The sequence below is a fragment of the Amphibalanus amphitrite genome, unplaced genomic scaffold, assembly GCF_019059575.1.
Source record: "Amphibalanus amphitrite isolate SeventyFive unplaced genomic scaffold, NRLGWU_Aamphi_draft 001005F_arrow, whole genome shotgun sequence".
Taxonomy (NCBI): Eukaryota; Metazoa; Arthropoda; class Thecostraca; order Balanomorpha; family Balanidae; genus Amphibalanus; species Amphibalanus amphitrite.
The window spans coordinates 121,210-147,549 of NW_024882499.1; the positions used below are offsets into that span (position 1 = coordinate 121,210).

At 49.3% G+C, this 26,340-nt stretch overlaps 3 protein-coding genes across 12 annotated transcripts in view; 1 reads left to right on the top strand and 2 right to left on the bottom strand.

Annotated features, from left to right (window-relative positions):
- Positions 1–6,474: 6,474 nt before the first annotated feature.
- LOC122369082 (nose resistant to fluoxetine protein 6-like) lies at positions 6,475–9,652 on the bottom strand. The gene is made up of 2 exons (XM_043343486.1): positions 9,348–9,652; positions 6,475–9,028 (listed from the first exon to the last, which is right to left on the bottom strand). The coding sequence occupies exons 1-2, from the start codon at positions 9,559–9,561 to the stop codon at positions 6,804–6,806; spliced, it is 2,439 nt and encodes an 812-aa protein (XP_043199421.1). The 5' UTR covers positions 9,562–9,652; the 3' UTR covers positions 6,475–6,803.
- Positions 9,653–10,219: 567 nt separating this feature from the next.
- On the bottom strand, positions 10,220–21,335 carry LOC122369089 (probable flavin-containing monoamine oxidase A). Of its 5 annotated transcripts, none has more exons than XR_006254351.1 (14): positions 20,978–21,335; positions 19,200–19,430; positions 18,855–19,012; positions 18,151–18,258; positions 17,668–17,824; positions 17,377–17,477; positions 16,575–16,716; positions 16,142–16,281; positions 15,701–15,865; positions 15,254–15,340; positions 14,434–14,531; positions 13,430–13,579; positions 12,470–12,531; positions 10,220–12,039 (listed from the first exon to the last, which is right to left on the bottom strand). XR_006254351.1 is itself a non-coding variant. In XM_043343500.1 (13 exons), the coding sequence occupies exons 2-13, from the start codon at positions 19,420–19,422 to the stop codon at positions 11,886–11,888; spliced, it is 1,683 nt and encodes a 560-aa protein (XP_043199435.1). In that variant the 5' UTR covers positions 19,423–19,430; positions 20,978–21,335; the 3' UTR covers positions 10,220–11,885. The 5 variants fall into 5 exon arrangements, 3 of the variants coding, with proteins under 3 accessions (XP_043199435.1, XP_043199436.1, XP_043199437.1); XR_006254352.1 differs by having other exon boundaries at positions 19,200–19,427; positions 20,978–21,281; XM_043343500.1 differs by lacking the exon at positions 12,470–12,531.
- Positions 21,336–21,690: 355 nt separating this feature from the next.
- Positions 21,691–26,340, top strand: part of LOC122369091 (vinculin-like) — a 38,298-nt gene continuing 33,648 nt past the window's right edge. For 5 of the 6 annotated variants that reach the window (XM_043343505.1, XM_043343506.1, XM_043343507.1 and 2 more), the window contains exons 1-3: positions 21,692–21,941; positions 22,310–22,417; positions 25,498–25,643. In XM_043343505.1, the coding sequence (XP_043199440.1) occupies positions 21,885–21,941; positions 22,310–22,417; positions 25,498–25,643 (311 nt within the window). In that variant the 5' untranslated portion in view covers positions 21,692–21,884. Of the gene's footprint in view, positions 21,942–22,309; positions 22,418–25,497; positions 25,644–26,340 lie in introns of all 6 variants that reach the window. The other variant, XM_043343504.1, reaches the window with a different exon arrangement.

Here is a 26,340-nt window from a genome sequence, read left to right on the forward strand (position 1 = left end):
CTCATCGCACACGATCTCTGAACAATTAAAAGCTTTCGTAGGAATGGGTTGGGTTAACATCAACACCGGTGGCGGGGTTACCCACACAATTTGTAGGCAGCAAATATGCAAGGTATTTTTAAAAGTCGTGATACATGAAAACCTTTTAGGAGCATGCAAAATAAGTACCTAAAACACGTGAGAAAATGTTAAAATATTGTAACCAAAACAATAGCTACCAAGAGACTTCACACATATTCTCTCATTTTGGCGAAAAGCTTAGGGGGGCGGTGTTACCCCCGCTTCCCCTATTCGATACGATCTATTCAATTAACTGAATCGTTTGATTAACCCGCGCCCCGTAGGGGGGGGGGGCCGAAACGGCCCCTCCCTGTCCTTTTCGGTCGATATCTCCTAAACGGCTGGAGATATCGCCACCAAACTTTCAGGACCCCTCCGGACATCAATTTTACACATTGTGACCAAAAATTTTTCCAGAGGCTATGATACGTTGGCCACAAATGACGTCAGAGTGACGTCATGTTCTGTCATTTTCGACCGAAAAAAGACCTTCGCGAGAAGACCTGTCAGGACTACAGCTTTGAAGATACAGAAAAATGATCAAGACATAAAAGGTGTAGAATTGACAGGGCTACAAAACTGCTATCTCGAATTTTTGAAATTTTTGAGTTTTGGCCCCTAAAAATCAAAAAAGCATTTTTTTGGATATATTCGCCAAAAAATCCAAAAAGTTTTTTGAGTTTCGAAAAAACCGGAATATATGTGATAGTGCCTACCGTCTTCTATCTACATACCAAATTTCAGATCGATACCTCGTTTTTTGGCCAAGTTATAGCGAAAAAACTGTTCAAAAATGATGACGTCAAATTTTCAAACTCAATTTTTGGCAATTCTAGAACTCGTAGAGCAAAACGAAGACCACCATTAGACTCCCCGTGACGAGCTGAATCGAATCGATGCCCATTTTATGCAAAAATATCAACTTTGAAATTTGACCTAATTTGACCTGACCTTGACCTGACCTTCACCAAAACGTGACCTAGGCTGGCCCCAAAGGCTGCCTAACCCACATAATCGCATTTGTCATGTAAAATGGACCATAAAACAGGTATCACACGACACATTCATATTGTGACCCCCGGTGACCTGACCTCGCTGTGACCTGACCTGGTATCAGTGACCTCAGATAGCAAAGTATGTGTTTGACGAACAATGTACCATCGATGGTTTTCAATAAATTATCAATTTACTCGCTTTCACAGCACATTTCTTGAATTGCCTGTGAACGGTGAAAATCTGACCTTTGACCTGACCTGTGACGTCATCGGTTTGACCTAGGTCAATGAAATTTGGTCACAAGGTAGTTCCCGGGTGGGGCTATCGAACGCCGTTTGAATTTTGAAAATCGGCCGGTAACTTTCCGAGATCTTAGGGGGGGGGGGCCGAAACGGCCCCCCCCCCCCCTACGGGTGGTAGGGTCCGCCGGTAGCCCTACGGGGCGCGGGTTAAACGTGAACCTTTTTTGCCAAAAACACTTCTGTAAACATATTAGCCGTTTTCACGACGGGCTATCCGGCGAATGCACCTGATTTGACCAAATCTGCACCTAATTTCTTTTACAGCAAATATCTTCATTTTATGAATTTATTTCAGTGTTTTAATCGATGATGCTCTCTGATAATATGACAAAGCAGGCATATAAGCAATTAGTGCAACCCTAGCTGATAGCTGCTAAGAGACACACTGAGCCTGATTTGACCAAATCTGCACCTAATCTGTACCAGATGTGCAGGTGCACCAAATGTGTACCAGATGGCCGTCGTGAAAACGGCTATTAGGTACGGTTCTCCAGGGTATTAGTCGTTGGTCGCTCGGCGAGCGGGAGGGCAACCAGTTCCGCCCCTGTATAGCGTGCCCCTTGCTCCGCCCAGTTACGCACGAGCGTACTCCACGCCGCGTAGTAGCGTGGGGAGGGGAGCGTTAGAATGGTGGCATGTGTAGAGGCTAGAACCGGTTTCCACCGCCATGCTACCGCCCAGCGACATGGAGCGGGGTCAGTGACCAGGGCGCAGGGAAAGGTCAAAGGTCAGCTATAACGTAGAGCTTTGTGTCTCCCTCCCCTCGCGTGTAACGACCGCACGACAGCGGCCGGCCGCCAATCAGGCTTGACATGTCAAGGTCACCCGCAGTCAACGGGCTCGGAGGGTTGGTCGAGTGCGCGTCCGTGGCTGGCGACAGTCTCGACCATGTGCTATGGTGCCGATTAGTGATGTCAATTACGGAAAATCGGAATACCGATACCAAACCAAATACCAACCAAAACCGTGGAGAAATACCGAAACCAAACCAACTTGGGAACATGAGGAAAATACCAACTTTTTACCGATTTCTTAGCCTCCTAAACATTAGCAAGGGTTCATGATACCAACAAAATACCAAACACATTAGCATTGAAATACCAAATACCGAGTTGGTATCGGTTTGGCATCGGTATACCAAAAAGTTTGTATCCGATTGACATCTCTAGTGCCAATAGACTAGGGTGGGTTATAAGCTTTTGTTCAGTGCATATGGCTGCTCGGGTGCGTCATCTGATATGATGCTTTGTAATGTGTATGATACGTTGAAAACCTCGCTGGCAGTGGCCGAGAGGAGAAGAGGGGGCGGGGAGACGGGTGCCGCCTCCACATGTCTATTTGCTGCGAGAGCTGAAATTTTGCAAACCTGACCTTTGATTCCAGCCGAATTTGTATGACAGCCGCTGTATTTTAACCCTCGCTCATATTGGTGTTTTGCCAGCGTCTAGCATAAAGGGGAGGGGGTCCGTTGGACCCCTTTGCCGTTCAGACCCTGATCGAGCTAGAGCTTCGCGGAAAAAGAGCGTGTTGCCCGTGACGAGAGGAGGCCGTTGATACACAATTTTGAGGTCCTAGGTCATTTGTTGATATGTCAATATATACTCAAAAGTCGGGAAAATCGGGACCTGTTAGAGCTTCTTAAAGTGAGGCTGTTATAAGGTTTTGCGGGGGTGCTGATCACGAATTTCAAGTTAACTTTTATCACAGATGATGTTTTCGTGCATCTAGTCCAGGTCGGGTCAGGTCACATGTTACGAGGGAACCAAAACTACTTCGTAAATGCTCAAACGGTTTCTGAATGCGAAATCAACTCCAAAATCTACCCTAAAAACATGTAGAACTCGAAGCAGTGAACTAAGGTCATCAAAGGTCAGTGACCTGACTGACCTTCACGTGACCTTGATACCCACTAGAATCCATGGGATCAACATCCTTTCACATGTTTGATCGCTTAAAGCCACAAAAAGACAATAAACGCGCTCATAATGTGAGCCGAAATACGCTAAATCGCGATTCCGGCCAAGCATGGTCTCGGAAAACAGGTCACAAGTCAAAGGTCTTTTGAGTCAGGGTCATAAGAATTTTAAGGGTAGGCGTAATATTGATTAACTTGAGGGTACTGAAAGTTTCGTCGCGAACAGCCGCTTTTTGCGCGAGTTATTTGCGAAAAACTGAGAGTCTGTTCGACACCCTCTTACAAGTGCGAAGGTTAAGGTCAGGCCGTTGACCAATGACGTCAAAAGTGAACCTCTGTTAGGTCCCAAAATGTTGCGACGTCGCAACACCCTTCGTGTCAGGGGACCTTTCACTGGGTAATGAAGCTTATATGATCTACATAATACTATCTCCTAGAGGCCTCACAACTTGAATGAAGTTATCTCGTATTTTTCTTAAGAGTCACCTGAAGTCAGGTCGGTCACGCAACTTCACGATTAGGGTAACTGTGGGGAAAACGCACCCCTGGGTTAAACGCCTCCCCTAGAAAAATCGTATTTCTTATCGACGGATAGGCGTTTTATCCTGTCTTTCAGAACAGTCAGCTGCTTGTTTACGTAGGTCTCTATTTCCGGTTCTGCGTCTTGAGGAGCAGCGTGGGTAGGTGCTGATGTTGGTTTTGGGTGTTGTTTTTGTTGTTTTTACAGAAGATTCCTAAGATTTTGATGCCCTCTTTATATCACAAAATTTGCTATTGTGCACATCACTAAAAACTGCGTTTTATTGCCATTCTGTTGAATTTATTATGCTACGGCGTTAGTGGCGCGTTTTTTGTCAATATTTTGTTGACCGGAAATGGAGTGGATGGGGAAAGACGCCTCCTCGATGCATGGGGCAAGACGCCCCCAGTTTTCTGAAAGGGGGGCGTTTTGCACGGTGGTGAGAGTGCAGGGTAGCGCCCTGTAGGTGGGTGCCGAAAAGGCCTCTCCCCGTCCTTTTTTGCTGATATATCCTAAACGACTGCAGATATCGTCACCAAACTTTCAGGACTCCTCCGGGCATCCATTTTACACATTGCAACAAAATTTTATTCCAAAGGCTATGATAGGTTGACCACAAATGACGTCAGAATGACGTCAAGTTCTGCCATGTTCATCATTTTCTGTTGCTGGATGGGGTGGGGGCGCTTTGCACATGGGTGTGGGCGTATTACCCAGGGTGTGGGGCAAAACGCCCTTTTGTAAGGGTATGCGAAAACCTTTTTGGGGGGTTAAATACCACACGCAGGTGTCTTTTCTTGGTCTCAAAGCGTAGTAAAAAGAATGAGCTACATGATGGTGCCCAAAGGTTTGAGTAATCTGTGTTGGGTTGAGTGTCAGAAGGTTTCGCGCTTAATGGGGGCGTTTTTGACCTATTCACCCTATTAATCAATGGGGAAATATGAAAACTGTTATTTTGGCGCCGGGAGCCGTCTAGAGCTATCTCAAGCGCATTAATTCGTGATATTATTCAATCTTTACGAGCCCCAACATTTACTTTTGCATTCTTGATCTTAGGCGACTTCATGTATGACGTCACTAAGGTCACAGGAGTTTTCACCAAAAAAGTCCCGATCAAATTGAGCTAGCGAGTAGGGAAGCCACCAAAGGACTTGTGAGGACCTACCGAATCAAATAAGCGATACGACCTCCTTGGGCCAGCTTCGTGGACTGAGTGGCTCTGCCCTGATCATGACCTGAGGTGAACACCTTAAATTGACCTCAACAAAAACAAAGCGTATACTATTCGACGCGCTTGAGCATGCAAAACTCGATGGTGCCATTACCTTGGCTCTGTATCCACTATGGTGAAGTTGTTTACCAAAAACCGATCCCGCGACTTGGAGCACTTATTCTGACCTCAGAGTTTATCGTTTGACCTGAGACATTCAACTCGGGCACCAGCTGCTGCATCTCTTACGACACACGCGCTCAGTTTTATCCGGAAGGCGCTAGCTCAATTAGGGGCGAAAAGACGGAGAGGGGTCGTAATCGCCCCCCCCCCCCCGGCCTGGGTATATGCAGAAAACCCAAAAGTCTGTTGAGGGTTAAGCACTGAAGTGCTATATTATGATATGAGAAGATATAGGTCAAAACAAGTATGCACACGAGCGGGTGTGAATAAAATTGTATTTAAGGTGCCTGCCTTTTTAATTATACGTTCGATTTGCTTTAGTTATTGGTAAGAACAGAGGCAACCAGGAAGAGCGCCCCTGAAGAAAAGGTGGCGCACTTGACGGGTGCGATTTTAAGGTCTAAGGTCAGTCGGGGACCTCTAAGTTCGGGTCAAGCGCTCCATGTTAGGGGTAAAAGAATGGGGGCAAAAAAGCATCCCGATTTTGGCAGCATCGTCTTCGTCATGCTGTGTCACGGCACCTATCCACTTCCTCGCCCGAAATATAGTTCCCTTTTTGTATCAGTTCTGGCATAATCCCGCACACTATGCTGCATGTTGTTTGTCATGAAAAACAATGCATGTTCAGCTACGTTCTACGCAGTACGCACTAACCTAACCACCATCTCACCATCCATCACTAACCACCATCCCGTTCTGTGCTCCCTTCCACCCCACACGAATCAGCCGAGATACTAGTCAGTCGGGCTAGCGCTATCCTCCCCTCCCTCCCTGACTGCACAGCGCTGAAACCTAGAGCCGAGACTTCCCGACTCCCGAGCGCGACCTCTGACCCCACGCAGTCCGAAGGGCCAGCCGTTGCCTAAGGGCGCGCCGCCCGCCGGCCACCCGGATAGCCTCTGCTGAGTCTCCCTTTCATACACCGTTTACTACGCGCTCGATTCATTCATGATTCTGTGTTTCCGCGTTCCTCTCGTTAGATGGCTCTACTGATGTCATAGGCGATCCCAGGCAGATTGCGGCCAGAATACCCCAAACGGCAGAAAATGAGGTTTTTGGTGAATATCTCGGAAAGTATTTGGCATACAAGGATGCAATTTTACAGTCTAGTGGTAAATGTGCATACACACAATTCGGGTTCATACTTATGCATTTGAACATAATATAGGACCAGATATATCCAAAAAAGCAAAACCAACAAGACTTTTACTGGAGAACCGTACCTAATGGTCCTCCGTCCTCGGCCCGAAACAGGCATCTGCGGCGAGTTCAAAAGACACGAATAATGTGCGAGATATCATCATATATTTAACATTCAACTTCCCAACTCGGTTGGTTCGATGTAAATTCACTAGTCTACCGAATGCCGATGCATTGTTTCCGTGCACAGTGTTCACCACACAAAGTGCACATGGTACACATTATACGTTCATGTGGTAACTTTACAGAGCAGCAGCACAAAACATAGACCTCTGCATACCTGGGCATACACAGGTCCATGCCTCGAATATGAACAAACATTACACATTGCATACAATATCAAACAAATAGCCTTAGGTATAGTGGTATGAGCTTTTGCGATGTCGCCTTTGAAAACATTGTGCTTGGTAGGGAATGTCATTCATTCATCACAAATGCTTCATTCATTTTAGCGGTTTGAGCGCCTTTCGTTGCAGACCCATTTGGAACGGCTACCTCGCTTTCCGGCCCTGGCTTTGAACCTGAGCTAGACGCATCCTGCTCTGGCTTTGCAGTTGACTCGGGCACGACCGGCTTCGGTTTTGCGGCCGCTCCCTTTGACGCCTGCGGGAAAATCAGCTTCTCCAGTGAGATCATCGGTGACTCGAACGCTAGGGAGAAGATAGCTGCGACTGTGAATATGACCGGCACAGAGCCGATGAAAATATACACCAGAGTGAGCTGATCCAGATACAGTGGAGACTTATTGGTGTAGTAATAGTAGAGCTGAACGTCGATCGAGACCAGATACGACGTGTACGTCAGTCGGCTCAGCGGAATGAACGCCTTCCACGAGAGCAGGCTGTCGACGACTCCTCCGTGCCCGGTGACGCAGGCGAACACCACCCAGGCCACGGCCACGCTCCAGGCCGTGCGGCTGAGCATGGCGTAGATGACGCTGGTGGCCTCCGGCGGCACGGTGGGCTGGTCGTACAGTCCGTACACGATCAGACAGCCGGTGAGCGAGGCCGTCAGCCAGCCAATGGCCACCACCGGGGCCGGAAGGACGATCTTGCGACCGCGGATTTTGTGTAGCACCCAGCCCATGTAGAGGCCGACCAGGTACGGCCCGAAGCGCGTCCACGGCTTCTCGTAACGCATGTTTGAGTCGCCGTCGGTGCCGGGTAGCGCGCCGGTCGGGCCGAGGTTCTCGGTGACTGTCACCATGGCGTTGATGCCGGTGAAGAAACAGACTAGGAAGATGAGCCACAGTTGGCCGAGCACCGGCCAGTGGAAGAGCGGCAGCAGCACCAGCGGCGAGAACAGGAACATCTGCATGTCGTTCGCGAGATACCACGTCTGGCCCAGACACTGCTCCTCCAGGCCGTCGATGTTGTTGACATACAGCATGTTCATCCACCACTTCTGCTGGCAGAGCAGAGGGTTACTCTGGCTGGCGACGCCCCAGAAGGGGCCCGTACCGAGGTGGAGGTAGAGAGTCGAGACGAAGCCGATCACCATCATCATAACGGGAGTCAGACGGATGTAGCGGTGCACGTAGAACATCAATATGTTGAACTTGCCGTTGGTTTTATCAAGTGAACGCATTACAGAGTAGCTAACAAGAAGACCACTCAACAGGAAAAACGTGTCCACGGACACCGTGGCATCGGTGATCGTGAGAAAGCCAAGGTTGCCGAAGAATGACAACAGCTTGGTGATATTCTGGTGTTTGAAAGGTACGAGAAAGAAATACGTGTGGCCGAGAATAACCCAGGTATTTGAGAAGAAGCGGATACCGTGAAGGCAGCCTAGCGTATCCCTCGTAGACGACGTGTCAAGGAGCTTTTTGCCGTTTGTGTAAACTGAAAACGCCAAGAACACCTGACGCAGCGTTCCCGGAAGAACCTCGCGTTCATTCACAGTAGCCAACCAAGACTCTGGCTTTTTCGCGGCTTGTACTGCCACAACATCGATAACCGTTCCCACAATCATCAGCAGGGCCGTGAGGGAACATATGACAATCATGACAATGTCTCCTGCGGTGAATGTGGTCTCCTCGTCCTGCGTATAGCACAGATAGTCCGGTACTGAGACTGTGACCCCGGAGAGGGCGGCGTTCAGGCCCGCGGCCAGCTCGCTGCCGCTGCAGGTCGACGGGATACACATCCCGACGTAGGCGTTCTGGTAAGGAAGGACCGGTAGGATGGGCGCCAGGTCCACGGCGGCCGACTTTACGTTGAGATCAGGGGGTGAGTGGGTCTTCCCATCCGCCTTGGACATGATGGCCAGACAGTATTTACCGGCGAATGAGGCTTGCCTCGACACAGTGTCGGGCTCCAGACGAGTGGTGTAATACCCGGTCGTGTTCAAACATTCATCCCAGTTTCCGAATGGGTTCACGTTGCCCAGCAGCACACCGTCAGGCAGTTTTCCGGTGGCGTCAAACATCTTCAGCGCCCAGATCTCCTTGAAGATGTTGCGCAGGTAGGACAAGCTGCTGGCCTGACACGCCAGACTGGCGTGCTCGTTGGCCACGGGGGTGATGAAGGGCCCGATGGCACGCGCTATGGCCTCGTCCCTTCGCTGGCGGTACTGGACAGAGGTGGAGTCGGATGGCGCCTCCGAACGGGCGACCTCCAGCTCCATGGTCCGTGGCACTCCTGAAATCAGAGCGAGGAGTCTGCTGTTGATTTTGCGGATCTTATACGCTCTAAACAAAAAAAAAAAACAGCGCACGCAGATACCGGGCTCCCAGGTCACGGACACATGAAAATGCTCTATATATGTATAAACGAAAAGTTAATTACCAAACTGTTACAAAGCAAACAACTAATTTGAAACGTCGGCTTCGGAAGACAATGGAGAGCGCACCACAGCATCACTCATGAGCCATAACATTATTCGTCAGCCAGTCATTACCACCGTCAGGACACATCTGAAAATTGAGACCGATTCTTCACTTACGAGCTCTCAACTCACCAGGTCTTTGTGTGGCGTTACGGATCACATCCAGGGGACTCTCCTCGAGCACATTCTTCCTGTCAAACTCCCTCCGAACTTTCAGAACCGTTCCCCAGTGATCCAGCACTCTCCAGTCATCTATACTACCATACTGCAACTCGGAGCTGACCTGAGCGCACCCCAAACCCACCACCAAACATAGGGCGGTGAGGAGAGCGCCTTTCGGACCCATGGCTGCTCCGCGCTGCCGCAGGAGAGGAAGTGAGACACTGCCGGCCGGCGTGCCTTGAACTACCGCCGCCTATCGTGGCTGGCCTATCAGTGTGTGTGGTGACCGCTGCGTGAGATATAATGGCGTGTAAGGTCCGAGCGCGCGTCCGTGAGAGTGGACAAAGGTCCGAACAGTGACGCCATCCGGTTTTAGGCGGAACGCGACGTGACCTGTTGAGTGAGCTAAAAATGGAATTACGACTCAGGACATTGAATACATTGAGCACGTACAGCACAGCCCGCCAGCGAAAAAACAAACAGCTGAATGGCTTTGGTCTTTCCCTAATTACAATGTCTGAACAGAATGCTACCCAGGGTCAGCGGGTCAAGACAGCGAATCAGCTTAGCACATAGCCTAACTGCATCCTTCGCCACTGCATCTACCATCATATCCCCAGCCCGAGGACCGTAGGGTTAGTACTTGTCACAATCGCCCGCCATGGCTGTAAAACAGCGCCGACTGCGCCGTAGGCAAATATTCCTGTCTGCTGGCCACTGATTATGCTAAAAACCGGCTCAAATATACACAGTCTTAAACCTGTACAATCTTTACTGCTGCTGGATCGACAGGTGAGAGTTTTTTTCCACGAATGTCGAAGATAACCGGGAAAAACTCCGTGTGACGTGCAACATGTATTGAAAAGATAGAAAATAACCTTACTTCTACATACATTCTGATCGCGATCAGACAACTACGGGCAAGAGCCTCCAACCACGGAATCATCACATTAGTGGACGGCAATATCAAGTAGAATAATCATTCATATCACAATCAATTAGTCTACTGGCGTGCCACTCTACAGGCCTGCGCAGACGATATATTCGGAAATAGCGGCCATCAATGTGAGCGACAGAAAATTGGGAAAAGGCACTCGTCAAGGCACAAAACAGATGTCAGACTGCAGCCAGGTTCCCAGAAGCAGCAAGCTACTTGGTCGATTGACTAAGATCAGGGGAAAGCTAATCAAACAAATCAGCGAACGATATGTAATAATACTGGGAAAGAATGAGTACACTGAGCTATCACACACCCTAACGCAAGTGCAGGCGGTTATAGTACATTACAAAGTACAAAGTTACAGTGCACACACACAAAACTGTGATAGGACGAGCAGACACGATTATTATGGCATGTTCCAGAATTGAACTGAAGCAAAAATGCTAGAGAATTGAGATACCGGCTTCACACTTTATGCTTACAATAGGACATGGATAAATCACGGAACCTTTAAACGTTTAATCATCCTATAAAAGCAACAGATTTAGAACAAAGTCTAAGCGTAACGTTTCCTTGCAATACAACTATACCTTAAGCAAATTTGCGAGCATATCGATAGTGTCATCTCGATTGCAAATGTTCATGATTTTTTTTTTTTTGTTCAGCTGCGGCCTATTTGAGCATAATCGAAATCAGCCTTTCTTAGTTACATGACGTCAATTGCGTTGATTTAAAATAATTCGATGGCAAATGATAAGGAACAACGTAAAAAGAGGAATCAAACAGTTGTTCAAACAATAAGGCCCTAAAAGTTGAGCGCGTTATTCCGAAGTATCCTGATGTAAACGCGATTTCAATTACCGCCAAGCCATTACAAGGCACTCAAGAAATGCGAAACGTGCCTCATGCCTCAAACTAACGAGGATGCCGTCAATAATGCATAATTAACATTGTGCTTTCCTTCATATCTAACGTGTCATTAACTAAATCAGTAGCCCAATCACTAAGTGCGGACGCGCAAATTTAGAAACCACAAAAACTACGCTGATATAAAAAGTAATACAGACGAGGAACTGATGACTTTCAAGAGCCATGCCAATCAAATCGAACCTCAACTCAGGCGATAAAGCCAGTGAAACACCAATGTGATAGTTTCAGTGGGATGTGACAGCATCAGTACCTACCCCAGCCTATACATCTTGAGCGACCTAGACAAAAAAAAAAACTCTTGACAAGCAATAATTGTAAGTAGCACTAGACTTAAAGCATATACCCTGCATATCGCGTCTAGGCAAAATAGAGCAGCTTTTTAGCTCAGCATCTAGTGATTGGCAAACCACAGGCCTGTTAAAGTTACTGGTTACAAAGCAATCATAAAATCACCTCTCGCGAAACATCCAAATGCCATATTCCGATCACAACCGTTAATTTGTTTGACGGTCTAACGATTGATAACCCGTGCTCGATCAAGTATCTCTGCGTAACATAATATCACTACCTAGTGTCGCCTATAACACTCTCACTACGACCGAAGCAAAGTGTGTAGATGCGCTGACCCACCACCGTTCTCAGAAGTCGACGCCGAAGGCTGCGATGCCGCCTCCCAAGAACCTCCGCTGAAGCATCACCAGGAAGAGGACGACAAACGGCCGGATAGCCAGGCCGAGGGTGCTGTCCCACATCAGGGTACTGCCCGGCACGGGCCGGCACCTCGCCGGACGTCTGAAAACCGGCCACGGGTACCGTTATACCGACACCGGGTACCCTCACAGGAGGGGCCAGTCCAGCCGCTGTAGCCAGATGGTAAACGGTTTAAGGAACTGAAGGCAATTCGCTAGAAAATCACAAGCCGATTGTTGACGACATTATTTGATATCACGAAGACATAATACGAAATAATGCATTTTTATAATTCAGCCGCCTACATTTTTGTTGTCAACGGTATTGAAAATTATGTAGAGGCATATCGGTATAGGTAATAGGTATATGACACAGCCAAGTGCAAATAGGAAAAGCCATCCCATACCAATAAACACAGCACGACTTGTCTTCAACATTTAGTAGCCGCGTGTTAAGCGCACTCCCCACCTGGCGACAACCCATTGCGAGCAGCACACCCCGTGCGTCCCGGGCACCCCGCCGGTTCACTCACCCTAGCAGGCAGCCTCCACCGAGCCAGGGGTGTGTTTGGTGACCGACAGACGTCAGCCGCCGCTGAACGGACGGCAGAGAGCCACGACAGGTCACTAAGACTCCACGACGGGGCATGCGCACAGCGGTGAGGACGGGACGGGTCCCAAGCGCGGGGTGGTGCACCGACAAGCGAGGCGTGTGTAAGAAGGATATACAATATACATTCACTACGCCCTGAGCAGACGACAAAGATAGCTGCAAAACGTTGAGTGGATCGCCAACTTGCTTGCTTAATGCTTATGAATGTGAAATACCCCTATAGCCGAGACGTTGTGCAATCACGAGTGGTGTCAGTGAGGAAGTAGGAAAGCAGCAGTAGGTGCAGGGGAGTCCAATGAGAATAATATGCTTTGTGACGATTACAGGAACGTGTTCGAAGATTGAAGTGTACCTAACTATAAAGCGAGTCAATGTAGCAGAACGATATTGTACTACAGCCACATTCTAAGAATGTAGAAAAACTCACGAGGGAACACATACAACAAAAACAAAAGCTGGCTTTTTAGATACAACACTCACAATCACATAAGCCCAGGACAATCACATCGGCATAAAAACTGTCCCAAAAGGCTTTTAATGATGAATTACCGTTTTCAAAGACCGACACGTTTTTTTGTGGTTCAAAACAAAAGCAAATGCTGATTAAAAACAACGCCGAATTCCTCTAGCATTATCGTGTACGATAAGAGTTGTGGAAATGAATATCTGTCACTTCCAAAGGCTGCCTTGTCATTTCCTTAGCACGGCGACAACGTATCAAAACGCCCAGCCAGCGCGAAAACAAGCCGAACCCCGCATTACTGCCTCTCACAGACCACCCTCGCGACTGTAACCCACCACCTTGACCGCGCTCACTCAGCTGTGCCATGCAGAGCTGTCTGTACAGAGAAATACACCCCTCCGACTCCCTCCTACTCACCGTTTTCCGATCCGCTCCAGATCAGTGGGACTGAGCGCGCCCGGGCGGAGGGCGTACAGCGTCTCGAGCGCCCTCAGCCGGCCGGTGATGACAGCGCCGCACATATAGCCGGGCCACTTGCTGGCAATGTCCGCACCGCAGAACGATACGCTGGAGGAAGAGAAGAGAATATAAGCGTTTAGTGTAAGTAACCGAGATCAAAATTAAACGAAATTGGCGCATCTTTATGATGGTACTGACACAATGGGATACAGCACATTGTTCAAGTTTGCGGCAATTAAATAATGTTTTACCAAACGGTGACACTAGTTCAGTTTTCAGTACATTGTCGACGAAGAGGTGATGTTATATTATGCTACCAGGTAATGCACAGTAAGCTTGATCTTCCCAGGGAAAACTTCTTTGCTGAGCCGGGAGCCCACATGTAGAATTACAAGAGGTCATCCACTCAAGGTCGCAAAGCCCCATGCCCAATCGAAGGCAAGAAGCAATCACTGGAGCATACGAGTCATTAATGACTGGAATTCTCTACCTGCAGAGGTTGTAATGGCCCCATCACTGAACGAGTTTAAATCATTGTTAGACAAGCTATGGGCAAGAGAAAAATACAGGCATCCTCAGTTCAAGCAATGAATTAGCTTGCCTGATGCATCGTCAAAATCAGCCACAAAGTTGATATTCAACCAAACGAAGGAATATCGTGGAGAGAAAGTAAAAGTGAAAGCGAGGAAGTCACAGGCCCTTTGCAGAGGCCTCTTTCCATGGACAGCTTCAACTTCAACTTCAACTAAGATTAAGAAATTCAAGCAAAGAGCGAGCAAAACAGGTGTGAACACATCAAGCAGCTCGTATTCTACAAGGTACAAGGTACAAGGAATTCTACAGAGCAAAGTCTACCGTTTATCATACACGATTTACCACCATCTAGCCACCATCTCAGCGCCAGCAGCAGCCGTCTAGTCTACCGTCCAGCTTCCACCACCGATCATCCACTGTTGGCTCACCTTCCGTGCGGCTTCGTCAGCTCTGGCATCAGGCTGGTGAGACCGGGTCCGAAGGAGCAGCCGGGCGCGCCGCCCCCGTACCGCTCCTCCGACCACACCTGCCGGGCGACAGACCAACGGTCAGAGACAGACAGACAGACAGAGAGACAGATAGAGACAGACAGGGAGACAGAGAGGTGGTCAGGGACCGAGTCCGTAGGAGCAGCCGGGCGCGCCGCCCCCGTACCGTTCCTCCGACCACACCTGCCGGGCGACAGACCAACGGTCACTGAGACAGACAGAGAGGTGATCAGAGACAGAGAGACAGACTGAGAGGTGATCAGAGACAGAGAGACAGACAGAGACCGGGTCCAAACTCCAAAGGAGCAGCCGGGCACCCCGTCTCTCTACCGACCACACCTACAGAACAGACCGGTCAGAGAGACAATGGAGGGAGTCAAACGAGACCGACCAACCAGAGAGTAGCGGCGGTCGGAGAATAGCGGTCAGAGAGGCGACCAGAGAAGCAGCCAGAGAGGCGACGAAGGGGGTCAACGAGCGAGAGCGCTTAGTGGGAGGGTGAAGGGATGGTCGTGTGAGTGGGAGAAGATAATAAAAGGCCCGGTCAGACTTAGTTTGCGAGCGGTGATCGTCTATAGGATACGGGACTGTTCTGAAGAGACCCATAAGTGATGTTGACAAAAAAAATCGCACAGCTGTTGTGCACTGACCGAGAAGTAGACAACTGAATGAAAGAGGCACAATGACCATTGTAATGAGTTTCCCAGTCCCGGTCGGGAATATCTATTCCCGGAAAATCACGACTTCATCGCGTCGTTACCTTTTCTTGGTACTCGATGTAGTGGTTGACGTCCTGCCCAAAGAACGCCACCAGGTGCGCAATCACAGCGTTCTCCCGCTCCTCTTTCTGCAAACGGTGCAAGAAAAATAAGAAAACGCCACATATTCAGCTACTCCGTACATTTCTACACAAAAAGGAAAGCAAGAAGGACTTGTACTAAAAAGCTCGCCTTCTCACTCATGGTACGTCGCAAGCTAAAATTACATCCTCTTGCTTTATTGTACCCCGCCGATCGGGACTGTCTCAATCAATGCCGGCCCACAAGAAAGTTCCTCCACATCAGCTACACAGAATTCGTACATATTCGCTATCCCGTTCGTACAGTTCGTACTCGCCCCCCCCCCCATCCATAACTTACAGTCGCAAATCCATCCACGTCGCCATGCGTACCCACTTCCCTATACGAATCCCTCACCCAATCCCTACCGTGCGAGACTGCCAGTGGAGGCTGAAGCGTCCGGAGATGAAGCCGACCAGTGCCGGGCTGCCTTTGTAGGTGGTGGCGTCCACGACAGCCGAGACGGGTCCCTCCGGCTGTCCGCCGCCGCTGGAGATAGTGGCGCCCGACAGGCCCGACTCGCGCCAAAACGCCTGGCGGTGATGGCGGGAGGAGGGACGCAGGGAGTTAGGGATGGGAGAGTACCTTCGGGAGACGGGAGTGCAGGTGGCGATGTTTTGGGATTTGATAACGACTCAGCTACTCAAGCTATTCAACATCCAAAAACTGTACGATATATTTCGGCATAACACCATAGAACGACAAGACACACCATCAAGGTCACATACAGTTACTTCTCTAGGCCGTGCCAACGTAGTTACGTTTCTAAGGGTGCGAGTTACGTCTCTAAATTCACCTTCCCCTCTCACCTGCTCGAATGTGACGATGAATTTGATGAGGTGTCCAGTGTTGGCGCTCCTGATGATCTCCCGTTTGGGCGGGCTCAGAGGCGGGTCGAATCGGATCCAGGGCAGCTGCACCACCGGTATCGCACAGATCACACGCTGGCCTGGATGGGAAGGAGACGGGGTCAACACTCTGTACCACGGGGAGCTAATGTGGAGACACTGTGGTAAGATACTAACAAGACTATTGTCTGATCTGGTGCTTGTCAAAGACTGCACTTACAGCACCCTCAGATCTAATACGAATTGATCTAATCCGCCATATTTAGCATACGAGACATGTACATTGTAGAACATTGCACAAACAACAACAGTCATGACTAGTCACGCATCCGAGCGCACGGATTCGTCATCCCTCCCCAGTCCCCACGGCCAGGGTTCCGGCGCATCTGCTCACAGTGGAAGAGGTTGCCGGCGGCGGTGGTGACGCTGATGCCGCCGTCCTGCCTCTCGGTGATGCCGGTGACGGGATGATGCAGGTACAGACGGTGGCGGCCAATCCGGTCCGCCAGCAGTTCGCTGATCTGCTGCGTGCCGCCCTACGGGGTTACACAAACACCGTCTTGGGGATAGGTACAGTACATACAACAAGACAGTAACACACCGTCTTAAGGGATAGCTATAGCCACGGTAAAATACTATCCTGCGCGTTACAGAAACGATAAAACACCGCACTGGGGGTTAAAGAAACGGTAAAACACCACCCTGGGGGATTTGGTATAGTCACAGTAAAACACTACCCTACGCAGTACAGAAACGGTAAAACACCGCACTGGGGGATACAGAAACGGTAAAACATCGCACTGGGGGTTAAAGAACCGATCCAACACCGCACTGGGGAATACAGTCACGGTAAAATGCCGCCCTGGGGAATACAGAAACGATAAAATACCACCCTGTGGGATTCAGTAACGGTGAAACACCGCCCTGCGGGATTCAGTGACCGTAAAATGCCGTTCTGAGGTATGTTTAACTATTAGCTGGCATCGTATTCACTATTCAGGATTCATTATTCGAAAGTTGTAGTTCTGACATAGGAATCAGCATAAAGTTGCGCGTATCTTTCTCAGCGTCTAAAATACATCACACACCAGCCTAACTTTCGCAACAACTCCCTATTATCTGACTCGCTGCTACATATTCTCAACTCTATCGCTGACTCGATCTCGACTCTGAGCCCGTGACCCGTTCCCACTGACCTTGACCTTCAGCTCCTGCGCGCCCATCGTTCCTGACAGACCACCGGCGCTCTGGGTCTCCGACAGAAACTCGACGAGACCGACACGGCTGGCCTCACAGCCTGCCAACGAGATGCCGTGGTTGTCACCTCTGTGGTGTGTGTAACGCAGGCAGTTGTACTTGTAACACAGGGCGACGATACGGAGAGAACGTAGCCCTCGAACAGTTCGCTAGGGCACTGGCGATGTGAGTATGAACTGAAAATCTGCTACCAGCCAGGCAGCTGAGAGAGAAGGAACCTCCCCGCTCACCTAACTCGGTTCTGCACAGAGTGGTGACGAGCTCCAGGACGGGCCCCTCGCTCAGGTACTGTCGAGCGTACGCCTCCAGGGTGAAGGAGTTCAGTTCCCGCTCCACGCGCTCCCGGGACGAGCTGCCCGGCGCGCACTGTTCGGCCAGACTGTTGATCTGACCGACAGAGAGAAAGGGATGGATGTAAGACGTTACATGGGGATGCAGACGAGGGAGTGTGGGAGCTGTGCAGGAAATAGTCCCGAACGAAGGGATACTAATAGCACAACAGTTAGAAAATGATGGAATCAGCACTGCAGAAAACACCTTGTGGCATATGACGCTGCAGTCACACCTCCGAAAATAAAACAAGTTCATACGCAAGACATCTTACAGGTTGGTTGACGCCGTGACGGTTCCGGTGCACCGGTCAGTTTTGAAATACACGCCAGCGCCCAGCGGTACGGCTGTCCAGCCCGCCCATCCCCCTGGCGTCGACTGACCTTCCTGTAGAGGCGCGCCAGCTGGACCACGCCCCACCAGGAGCCGATGCTTGGGAGGGAGCCGATCCGCCGCACCCGAGGGCCACTCAGCTGCACCTGTGCCGCGCCCTGCCAGAGAAATCACATAACAACATACACAGGGAGCACTGATAGATGGACTAACGAGGAGAGAAGAAATGCCTTCTCTACAATAATCAACCCTCGCACTTTTAGGGTTGGCGAGTGGGGTCGGATATTGGTTCACTAGTTAGGCTTTTCGTGAATAACTCGCGATAAAGACCGGGGATGACGACGAGTAGTCCCCATCTTCCCGACGTTTGAGTCATTGACATGACCTGGAATGTCAAACAATTTAGGATTTTAAAATTTGGCATCATCGGCTTCCTCTGTTCACGGGAAACCCACTCGCTTTTTCTGCGAAAGTTAAGCTCGAATAGAGAGCAAACGGCTGGGGGCGGGTCCGATCAACTCTCCCTCTATACAAGTATATACGTTAGCGGCTGCGAAAACGCTAATACAGCCCAGCATTTCTGTGAAGTCTTTTCGACCCCTGCCACACTTTGAAGCAGCTGAGCAGCTGCATGCTAATTCCGGTTGCACCAGGCGATCTGTTACAAAAAATGTGACATCTGTTGCAATCATCATCTACCCAGTAATCAGAAAAGATCACTCAGAATGGACGTGAGCCAGTGAATGTCACCCACCTGCATATTGTCGGGGTACACCTCCAGCCCGAGCTCAGAGAGGGTTTCCATAATCTCCTTTTGGGCATGGGCCACCCACTGCCCACCGAGGTCAAACGTGTCAGTGGCACCATCCCTGACACGCATCTGAGTGGCCAGAGTGCGACCGCCAACGCGATCTGGAAAGTAAGACATAATTTCAAACAATTTTCACTTCGACCCAACATTCTGAAAAATGTTATTTTAGGTGAATATTTTCAAAAACAGAAAACTTTGGCTGACCTTCTCGGACTCCACGTTTAAGTGGCTTTGAATCACCAAATCCAACATTATGATGCAGACAAAGTACCATAACACAGCACTTGCCATTGGCCTCAATAACACAGACATTGATGTTTGGATCCCGTTTGAGCAGTTCATGAGCAGCAGTGAGCCCGGCTACTCCAGCGCCGATGATGAGCACCTCACAGCTGACGTCCCCCGGTCCACCAGGCACCTCGGGCCGAGCCGATGCCAGCACCTCTTTGGGGAGGAAGCTGAGTGATGGCTCCCGAGAGCCGACGTGGCTATCACCTGCACTCAGATCCATCACAGCTACTGAAACAGAGATGGGCACAAATATCATTTTCTATTAGGTCTTTTTACATTTGAGAGGATGTGGATGACATTGGTCCAGCAATACAGGCTAATAGTTTATATCCCTTGCTTGAATCCCCTTCCTTGGTAGGTATGGGATGTTGACCAGGTGAGTTGACCAGGGCCCAATCTTACCAATGCCGTAAATGTGATTTGGCAGCACTGGCCGGAGTTTACGGCACTGATATAAATTATATCCTTTTTATTTACAACCAGCTAATGTTGTCCAATGATTTTGATAGCGTGAATGATTATGAATGTTGCCCGAACGAATGAATAAATGAATGTTGAATAGTTTTGAATGTTACCAAATGCTGTGAATGCGCATTCACAGAATTTGATAAGATTGGGCCCGGGTGAGTGCAGAAAATCACTCGACAGTAATATATGCATAAGTTAATTACTGCAAAACAGATTGACACATTGGCATTACGGTACAACCTTACAGGTATTTATATACATAAGGTCCGATCGCCAAAGTGATTATAACAAACATACCACACGATGTATTTTGGCCTCCTGATTTCATATCTGATAGTTATTCATGGCGCAACTAAGTTTTAAAGCACCTGTAAAATATTTACCGTCACCACCGGCCACTACCGCACTCCACCAGCCGTTTGCACCACGTGGAAAGGATCGAATGAATAAACTCCGAGGTTGAGTGAAAACATTACGCTATTCGATTTTGTTACGAAAGTGACGTCATAATAATACTCGTGGCGGAGCAGTGCAGTGCCGAAGGCGATGCCTTAGGAGAGATTACAGACAAGAGTAAATCAAATATTTTTAGGTTAAGTGGTTATGTATCTGGCTTCAGGCCGAAGGCCTGAAGCCTGATGCATGACCACTTAACCTAAAAATATTTGATTTACTCTTGCCTGCAATCTATTCCTGCAAGTAACTTTTTCCCTATCCCCGGTAGGCAAAAATCAGTAGGTTAGGTTAGGTTAGGTTAGGTTAGGTTAGGTTAGGTTAGTTTATGATTTTTATCATTTTTTTCGTCTTTTGTTATTTTGACGTCACTTTCATTGATTATCGTATTTGATTCCCTCCCCACCCATAAACCCCGGTTCCCAACATTTCCCCGAAAATGGCAGCAAAAAACTTCATATGGCAGCGCTGAAACGGCGGCGTTTTTCCCTCGTCGCATTCATTCACGTCGTCGGTGCGTGCACGTGGGTATGTATCGTGTTATGAAGGGGTGTAACAGGTTGTTATTTTTTTGTTTTTTTGATTTTTCCGCCGCACGTAAGCATGATATCTGGATTCAGAATGTCAAATAATGTAAGAATATGCAAAATTTATGCTTGAACAGTCAATCGGACCTTATGTAAATATTTACCACCTTACAATTAGTCAGTGTAACGATTTATACATTGTCATCTACTGAAGTGCGCCTAGCTTTTCAACTGCTACAGTTTGAGTTGACAATAGTCAACGAGACCAAGACTGAGACCGCAAATCAGAACTATAAGGCCTACAGGGCCAGCCGCAATGCATCTTACCTCGTCCTACCTCAACCTCACCAATACTTTAAAATCATCTCCTGCCTGCACCACTCCTGACATAACCACCTGACATATTCCAAAAACCGGTTCACCTTGGGTTCAACAACATTCTCGCGCGTCATGCTGACCAAGGCTATATGCAAAATATAAACAATCCACGGGTCATATCAAAATTACTTCACCTGCTGGATTTTTTTCTCTAAATCTTCACAAAAATTGGAACATTTAAACTTCAACGATGGAAATTTATTTCAAATTCTTTTTATCTTTAGTATAGATTTAACAGAAAATGTTTGAATTCTCATGGTAAGCAAGATAACCCCTGTTCCTTTTTGTGAATGATGGCCAGCAAAAACTTTGATAGAAAATTCCTTCAGTGGCAAAGTTGTGATACCATATTTTTGTTCCAATGATGCATCGAAAAGTTTTGATAGACTTTTGACGTCATTAGAATCTGTCATTTTTATTTTGTTCTTTATAAAACAAGGTTTAAAAAGTTGTCAAACCAATAGTTTTTATTCCAAAAGTGTTAAAACTGAAAATTGTACCGTCGACCTCCTTAAATAATTGATTATACCCAAGATTATACCTATATTTTATTCAAAGGTATGCTGTAAAAAGAATCTTTACACATTACGTAATAGGATTTGATTCAGCACATTTGGACTATTATTGACCAGCCTTAGCTTGAAGCTGGGACAAAAGCCAAACAAGACACAGTTTTCGTGTCGCCGGGGACGAGTGAGGAGGGGTGGGACCACGCGTGCGGATTTTGTGTGTTTCCGACCAGCAGTCTGAGCGGTGTAAATTGAAATCGGAGGGTTACTGGCAAATATCGTATCGTCGGTATCGTCATTCTTCGGTTGTGTGAAGTGTGTTCAAGGGGAGCAAGGCTTTGTGCAAAATGCCTGTGTTCCACACAAAAACGATCGAGAGCATCCTTGAGCCTGTTGCGCAGCAGGTTAGTTATTTTCAGCATTAATTATCGTACCGAATTGGAAATAGCTTTCAGCGTAACTGAATCAAAATCATTATTAAATTTTTAATATGATCTAGTGTTGTAATAATCACAGAGATATAGCTAATGCCTAGTTTTATACTTTTACTTGACCAGCCCAAAGTTGCCTTTCACTTTGCTTTTGTTATAAGTAATTTTTGTAAGTAAGTAAATTTGCTTTTGTTATTTATAAGTATTTGATAAGTAACTTTATCAGTAATGAGTTGAATCATGTAATCATTTATTTTGTTACTCATCATTTTTCAGACTTTGTGACTGGTAAACATTATGGTTATGACAGATGCTGACCTGCCCTGCCTTTTGTACCTCAGGTCTCGCGGTTGGTTATTCTCCATGAGGAGGCTGAAGATGGAAATGCCATGCCTGATCTGGAGCGGCCAGTGCTGGCTGTCTCACGTGCTGTCAACAACCTGGTCAAGGTTAGTGTCCTTCTTCCAAGGGATCCATGGACCATGACCTGATCACACTAAAACTCCTTGCTCCTGGAGGTCATTCACCTGATCCAGGTCAGTCTGATTGGGGTCAGTGGCCAGGTCATGGTCAGTTGCCCCTGGTTGAGGATCTGGTCAATGCTGGTCTCTTGGGTTAATAATCTGGTCAGTGTTAGCCTCCTGGATCCAAATGCCTGGCCAATGTCAGTCTCCTGGGGTCTGTAAGCTGGTCAGTGTCTCTTCTTGGGCTGAGTAGTATGGTCAAGTTGGCAAGGTCAGAGTCCTGGTTACCTACCAGTACCAATAATTGGTCAGTCCTCTGCCTACCAATAATCTGGTCAAGGTCAGTACTGGGGATAGTGGGGTGGGAGTACCTACTTCAAGTAGAATCTTCGTCGTCCGTGTGACATCCAACGGCATTTTCGGCCCGGGTGGCGAAGAATCTTCGTGATGCGTATATTGCGTATAGTTTTCGCCGTCCACGGGACTCCGAATCCGGCCTGTTCTGTCGGCTTGTGACTTATAAAACCGACGTCCTGTGGGAATGCGAATCTCAACTCGCAAAAGCGCAGAAGGCTTTGTTACGAACAGCCGGCAGTCACAACTTAGAGAGCTGCAGGCCGGATCCGACCCGTGGGCCGCAGACTGCCGGCCTCCGATGTAGATTAATTATTGCTTTTTTTTACCTTTTACGATCCCTTTTACAGGACTACACCATCCCTTGACATGGGTGCCATCAATAGCAGGACAGTCTCTTTGTCGTTGACACGTAATGCCACGCCATCGGTTCAGATAGTGGGGTTGTTACTCGCAGCGATTATCAGCGTCAGCTGAAAAGCACACTGCTTCTTCCTTCTCTCATTTGTCTTCGTTAGAATTGGTATCGTCCCGTCGCATTGTATCTAACACACACGTGTCATCCATGCGTTCAATGCCTTTTTTGTCCGTCTTCTCCCGTTACTGCATGGTTCTCTTCCATCAAGGCTCGCTCCTCTGACCCGTGGCCCCGCCGCCCCTCCGGCCTCCCCCTCCCCTACCCTGCCCATTTCTCTCCTGGTCCGTGCCGTCATCTCATATTGCCCCGGTCTGCCTCGCCTCCGGTTTCATTTTCCACTGCGTCCACTAGCGCTAACGGACGTATCGCCGTGCGCTGTAGCCAGATGGTGTGCACTGTGCAGTGTGCAGCCGCCCCCGCCCCCGCCCGCCCGGCGCCCCAGCTCACGCGTGCTCGGCCGGCGCGACTGCCGGGGCGGCGGCTGCGAGTGGGGAGGCCTGGGGTCGCCATATAAGGCTGCCCCGGGCGGTGCCGGCCGGTCGGCGGCTGCGGCAGCTGTGACCGGCCGAGCCGAGCCGGCCACGACCTGATCGGAGCCGGGTTTCGGCCGCCGATACCGGTCCGCCCCGGTCGGTCGGGCTCGGTCACACTGTCGGCCGCCGGCGCACCTGAACGAGCCGACACCCACGACCGGGCGGGCCGCGCGGCGCCCGACGCACTCACGCAGGCGATACGGCGAGCGTCGGCGGTGCTCGGGCGGGTTCTCGGTATGGAGTATGGCCCTGTCACGGCGGCGCTAGTGGGCCGGTGGCTTCCGGCGATAGCGCCGGTGATGACTTCTTGTGAGAGATGACGGATCCCTGCACCTTGGTCCTGGTGTCCATTGATTTTGGTTTGGTTGTGTTTAGGTCACAGGTGCGGTCATGGAGACTGATTTGCCCGATCGAGAGACACGGGTCGAGTTCCCGTAGAGTGTGAGCTTTAGCGGCGCTCCCAGTCGCCCACGGTGCTGAGTGGTCGACCGGTGCGCTGCATGCCAACAGGGGGCGGGCCAGACAGCGGCCATTCGCCCCGGTCTGCACTGCCCCCCTCCCCATACAAACCCCGTCACTGACTAGAGAGGGGCCATTCACCGCAGTCTGCACTGACCCCCCCCCTTCCCAATGCTGACACCGACGGCAAAGGTTATGGGTCGAACACAACCAGCAACACTCTGGGAACACATGTTCACTGCTCATACCATTCAGTGCTCCTTTCAGAGAGGTATCTGTGCACTCGTAGAGAGGTATCTGGCAATTATTCGTAATGAAAAGTACCTAGGTAAATAAGCTACATCGTTCCCTGATGTATGCCGCTGATTTGTTGCATTCCCTCATGCATTGCATATTTCTCTCAGAAGTGTTTTAAAATTACATTTCTCTGTCTTTCTCATCGTTAATCGACCTCCGTCGCGGAGGGATACATGCATACCTACCTGCAGCGTTGCGCCGACTGCGGTCAGCCAGCGCGTGCCACCGCCGCCGCCGATGTGCTCTGGGGTCGTGGACTCGTGACCTTGCCCGTGACCTCGGGCATCGCCTTCCGTCGCTGTGAGTTGCACCCCGCGCGCAGTGACTGAAGGTTTTATGAGGTGCGAACAAGCTGCGGAAATGTTCTGTGGTATTGTCTCGATGTTTCCGAAGACGAAAGTTACACTGATGGGGCTGATATATTACAATTACAGCACGGCTTACCGCGAATTGGTGATGACTTGTGCCCAGGGGTGTATACCTAAAATGCGACACCCACTACGCTCTCCCACCAGCCGGGCAAGGTGGGCACTGGGCATGCCTGAATATCTGGCAGCAGTATCTAACGAATAGCGTTGGCTATATCAAACAACCTGCGGTTACTAACCACTTGGACACCGTCCCAGTAAGCCCGTTTACCTTGTCTTAGTTGTCTTCTCCCTCGCCTTTCCTTTTCCAGCCTCCTGGGGGAGACCAAACAGTGAACAGAGGCCCCATTCAGTGGCGAATGCTGTTTATGAGTCGCTATCGGCCCCGGGATATGCCGAGTGATCGAAACAGGCTGTCATTTGTGGAATGGAATGTTCATGTGATTCAGCGGCCTAAATTATTTACTGTTGGAGGCCTTCTAATACGATAATGACTTTGTGAGTTACGCGTACGACCCTATTTCCTCGCCGTAAACCACGTTAGCCTTTCATGTCAACACACTGCGCGCCTTATTGTACTAAGGTTACATCCAGTTCCACTCTCCCTGTAACACACCTCTCCCTCTCGTTTGTCAGGTGGGCCGAGAGACCATCAACTCGAGCGACGACCCGCTACTGCGTCAGGACATGCCGGCCTCGCTGACACGGGTCGACGACGCCAGCAAACAGCTCGAGGATGCGTCGCACATGCTCAAAATGGACCCGTACTCGCAGCCCGCCAGGTAAGATCCGTGTGGGCTGGGCGATCAGGAATTATCAGGAGGTGTGAAGGGGATGGAGAGGGTGCGTGGATGAATGAGGGGTAGGGGTGGAAAGGACTGGAGGGGGAGGATACAAAGGGCTGAAGTGAGTTTGACCGCGTTTGTGTGGTGACGGGTTTCGCTGACAGTTGGCTGTTCCCACCATTATCTGTACCTACGAGATTCTGCAAAAACGCACCGTGGTGTTTTGTCTTAGATGGCCATTATTGCGTTTCTCTGTATGCACTTTTTCGTTGCCATACAGCACACTAAGAAGAAAGAACGTGAAAGGCCAAAGGCCAAATAATCTCTGAGATGTTAATGGCTTCTTTGTTCTGTCAGCCGCTCCTCTCCTCCGCTGTTTTTCTTTCTTTCTTTCTTCTTTTACGGAACGCTCGGCAAAAGCTCAGCGGTAAAGCGGATATTTTGTTGGCTGCTATTGCTGAGAATATTCCCACAAGGAAAGCCTCGATCATGTGCATCAACTGCACCACCAAGTTTGTATGTAGGTCCTTGCATGTCCCCGTATCTCCCTAGAGGCCTTACCTCACCATTTGGTCGTTGCATAGGCGTAGGAACGTTTTCGAAAGTGGGGGGGCCAGGCTCCCAGAGGTCTAAAACCTAACCTACCCCCAAAATCCAATTTCTCCTCGGATTTCGGCCACTTTGTTTTCGCAAA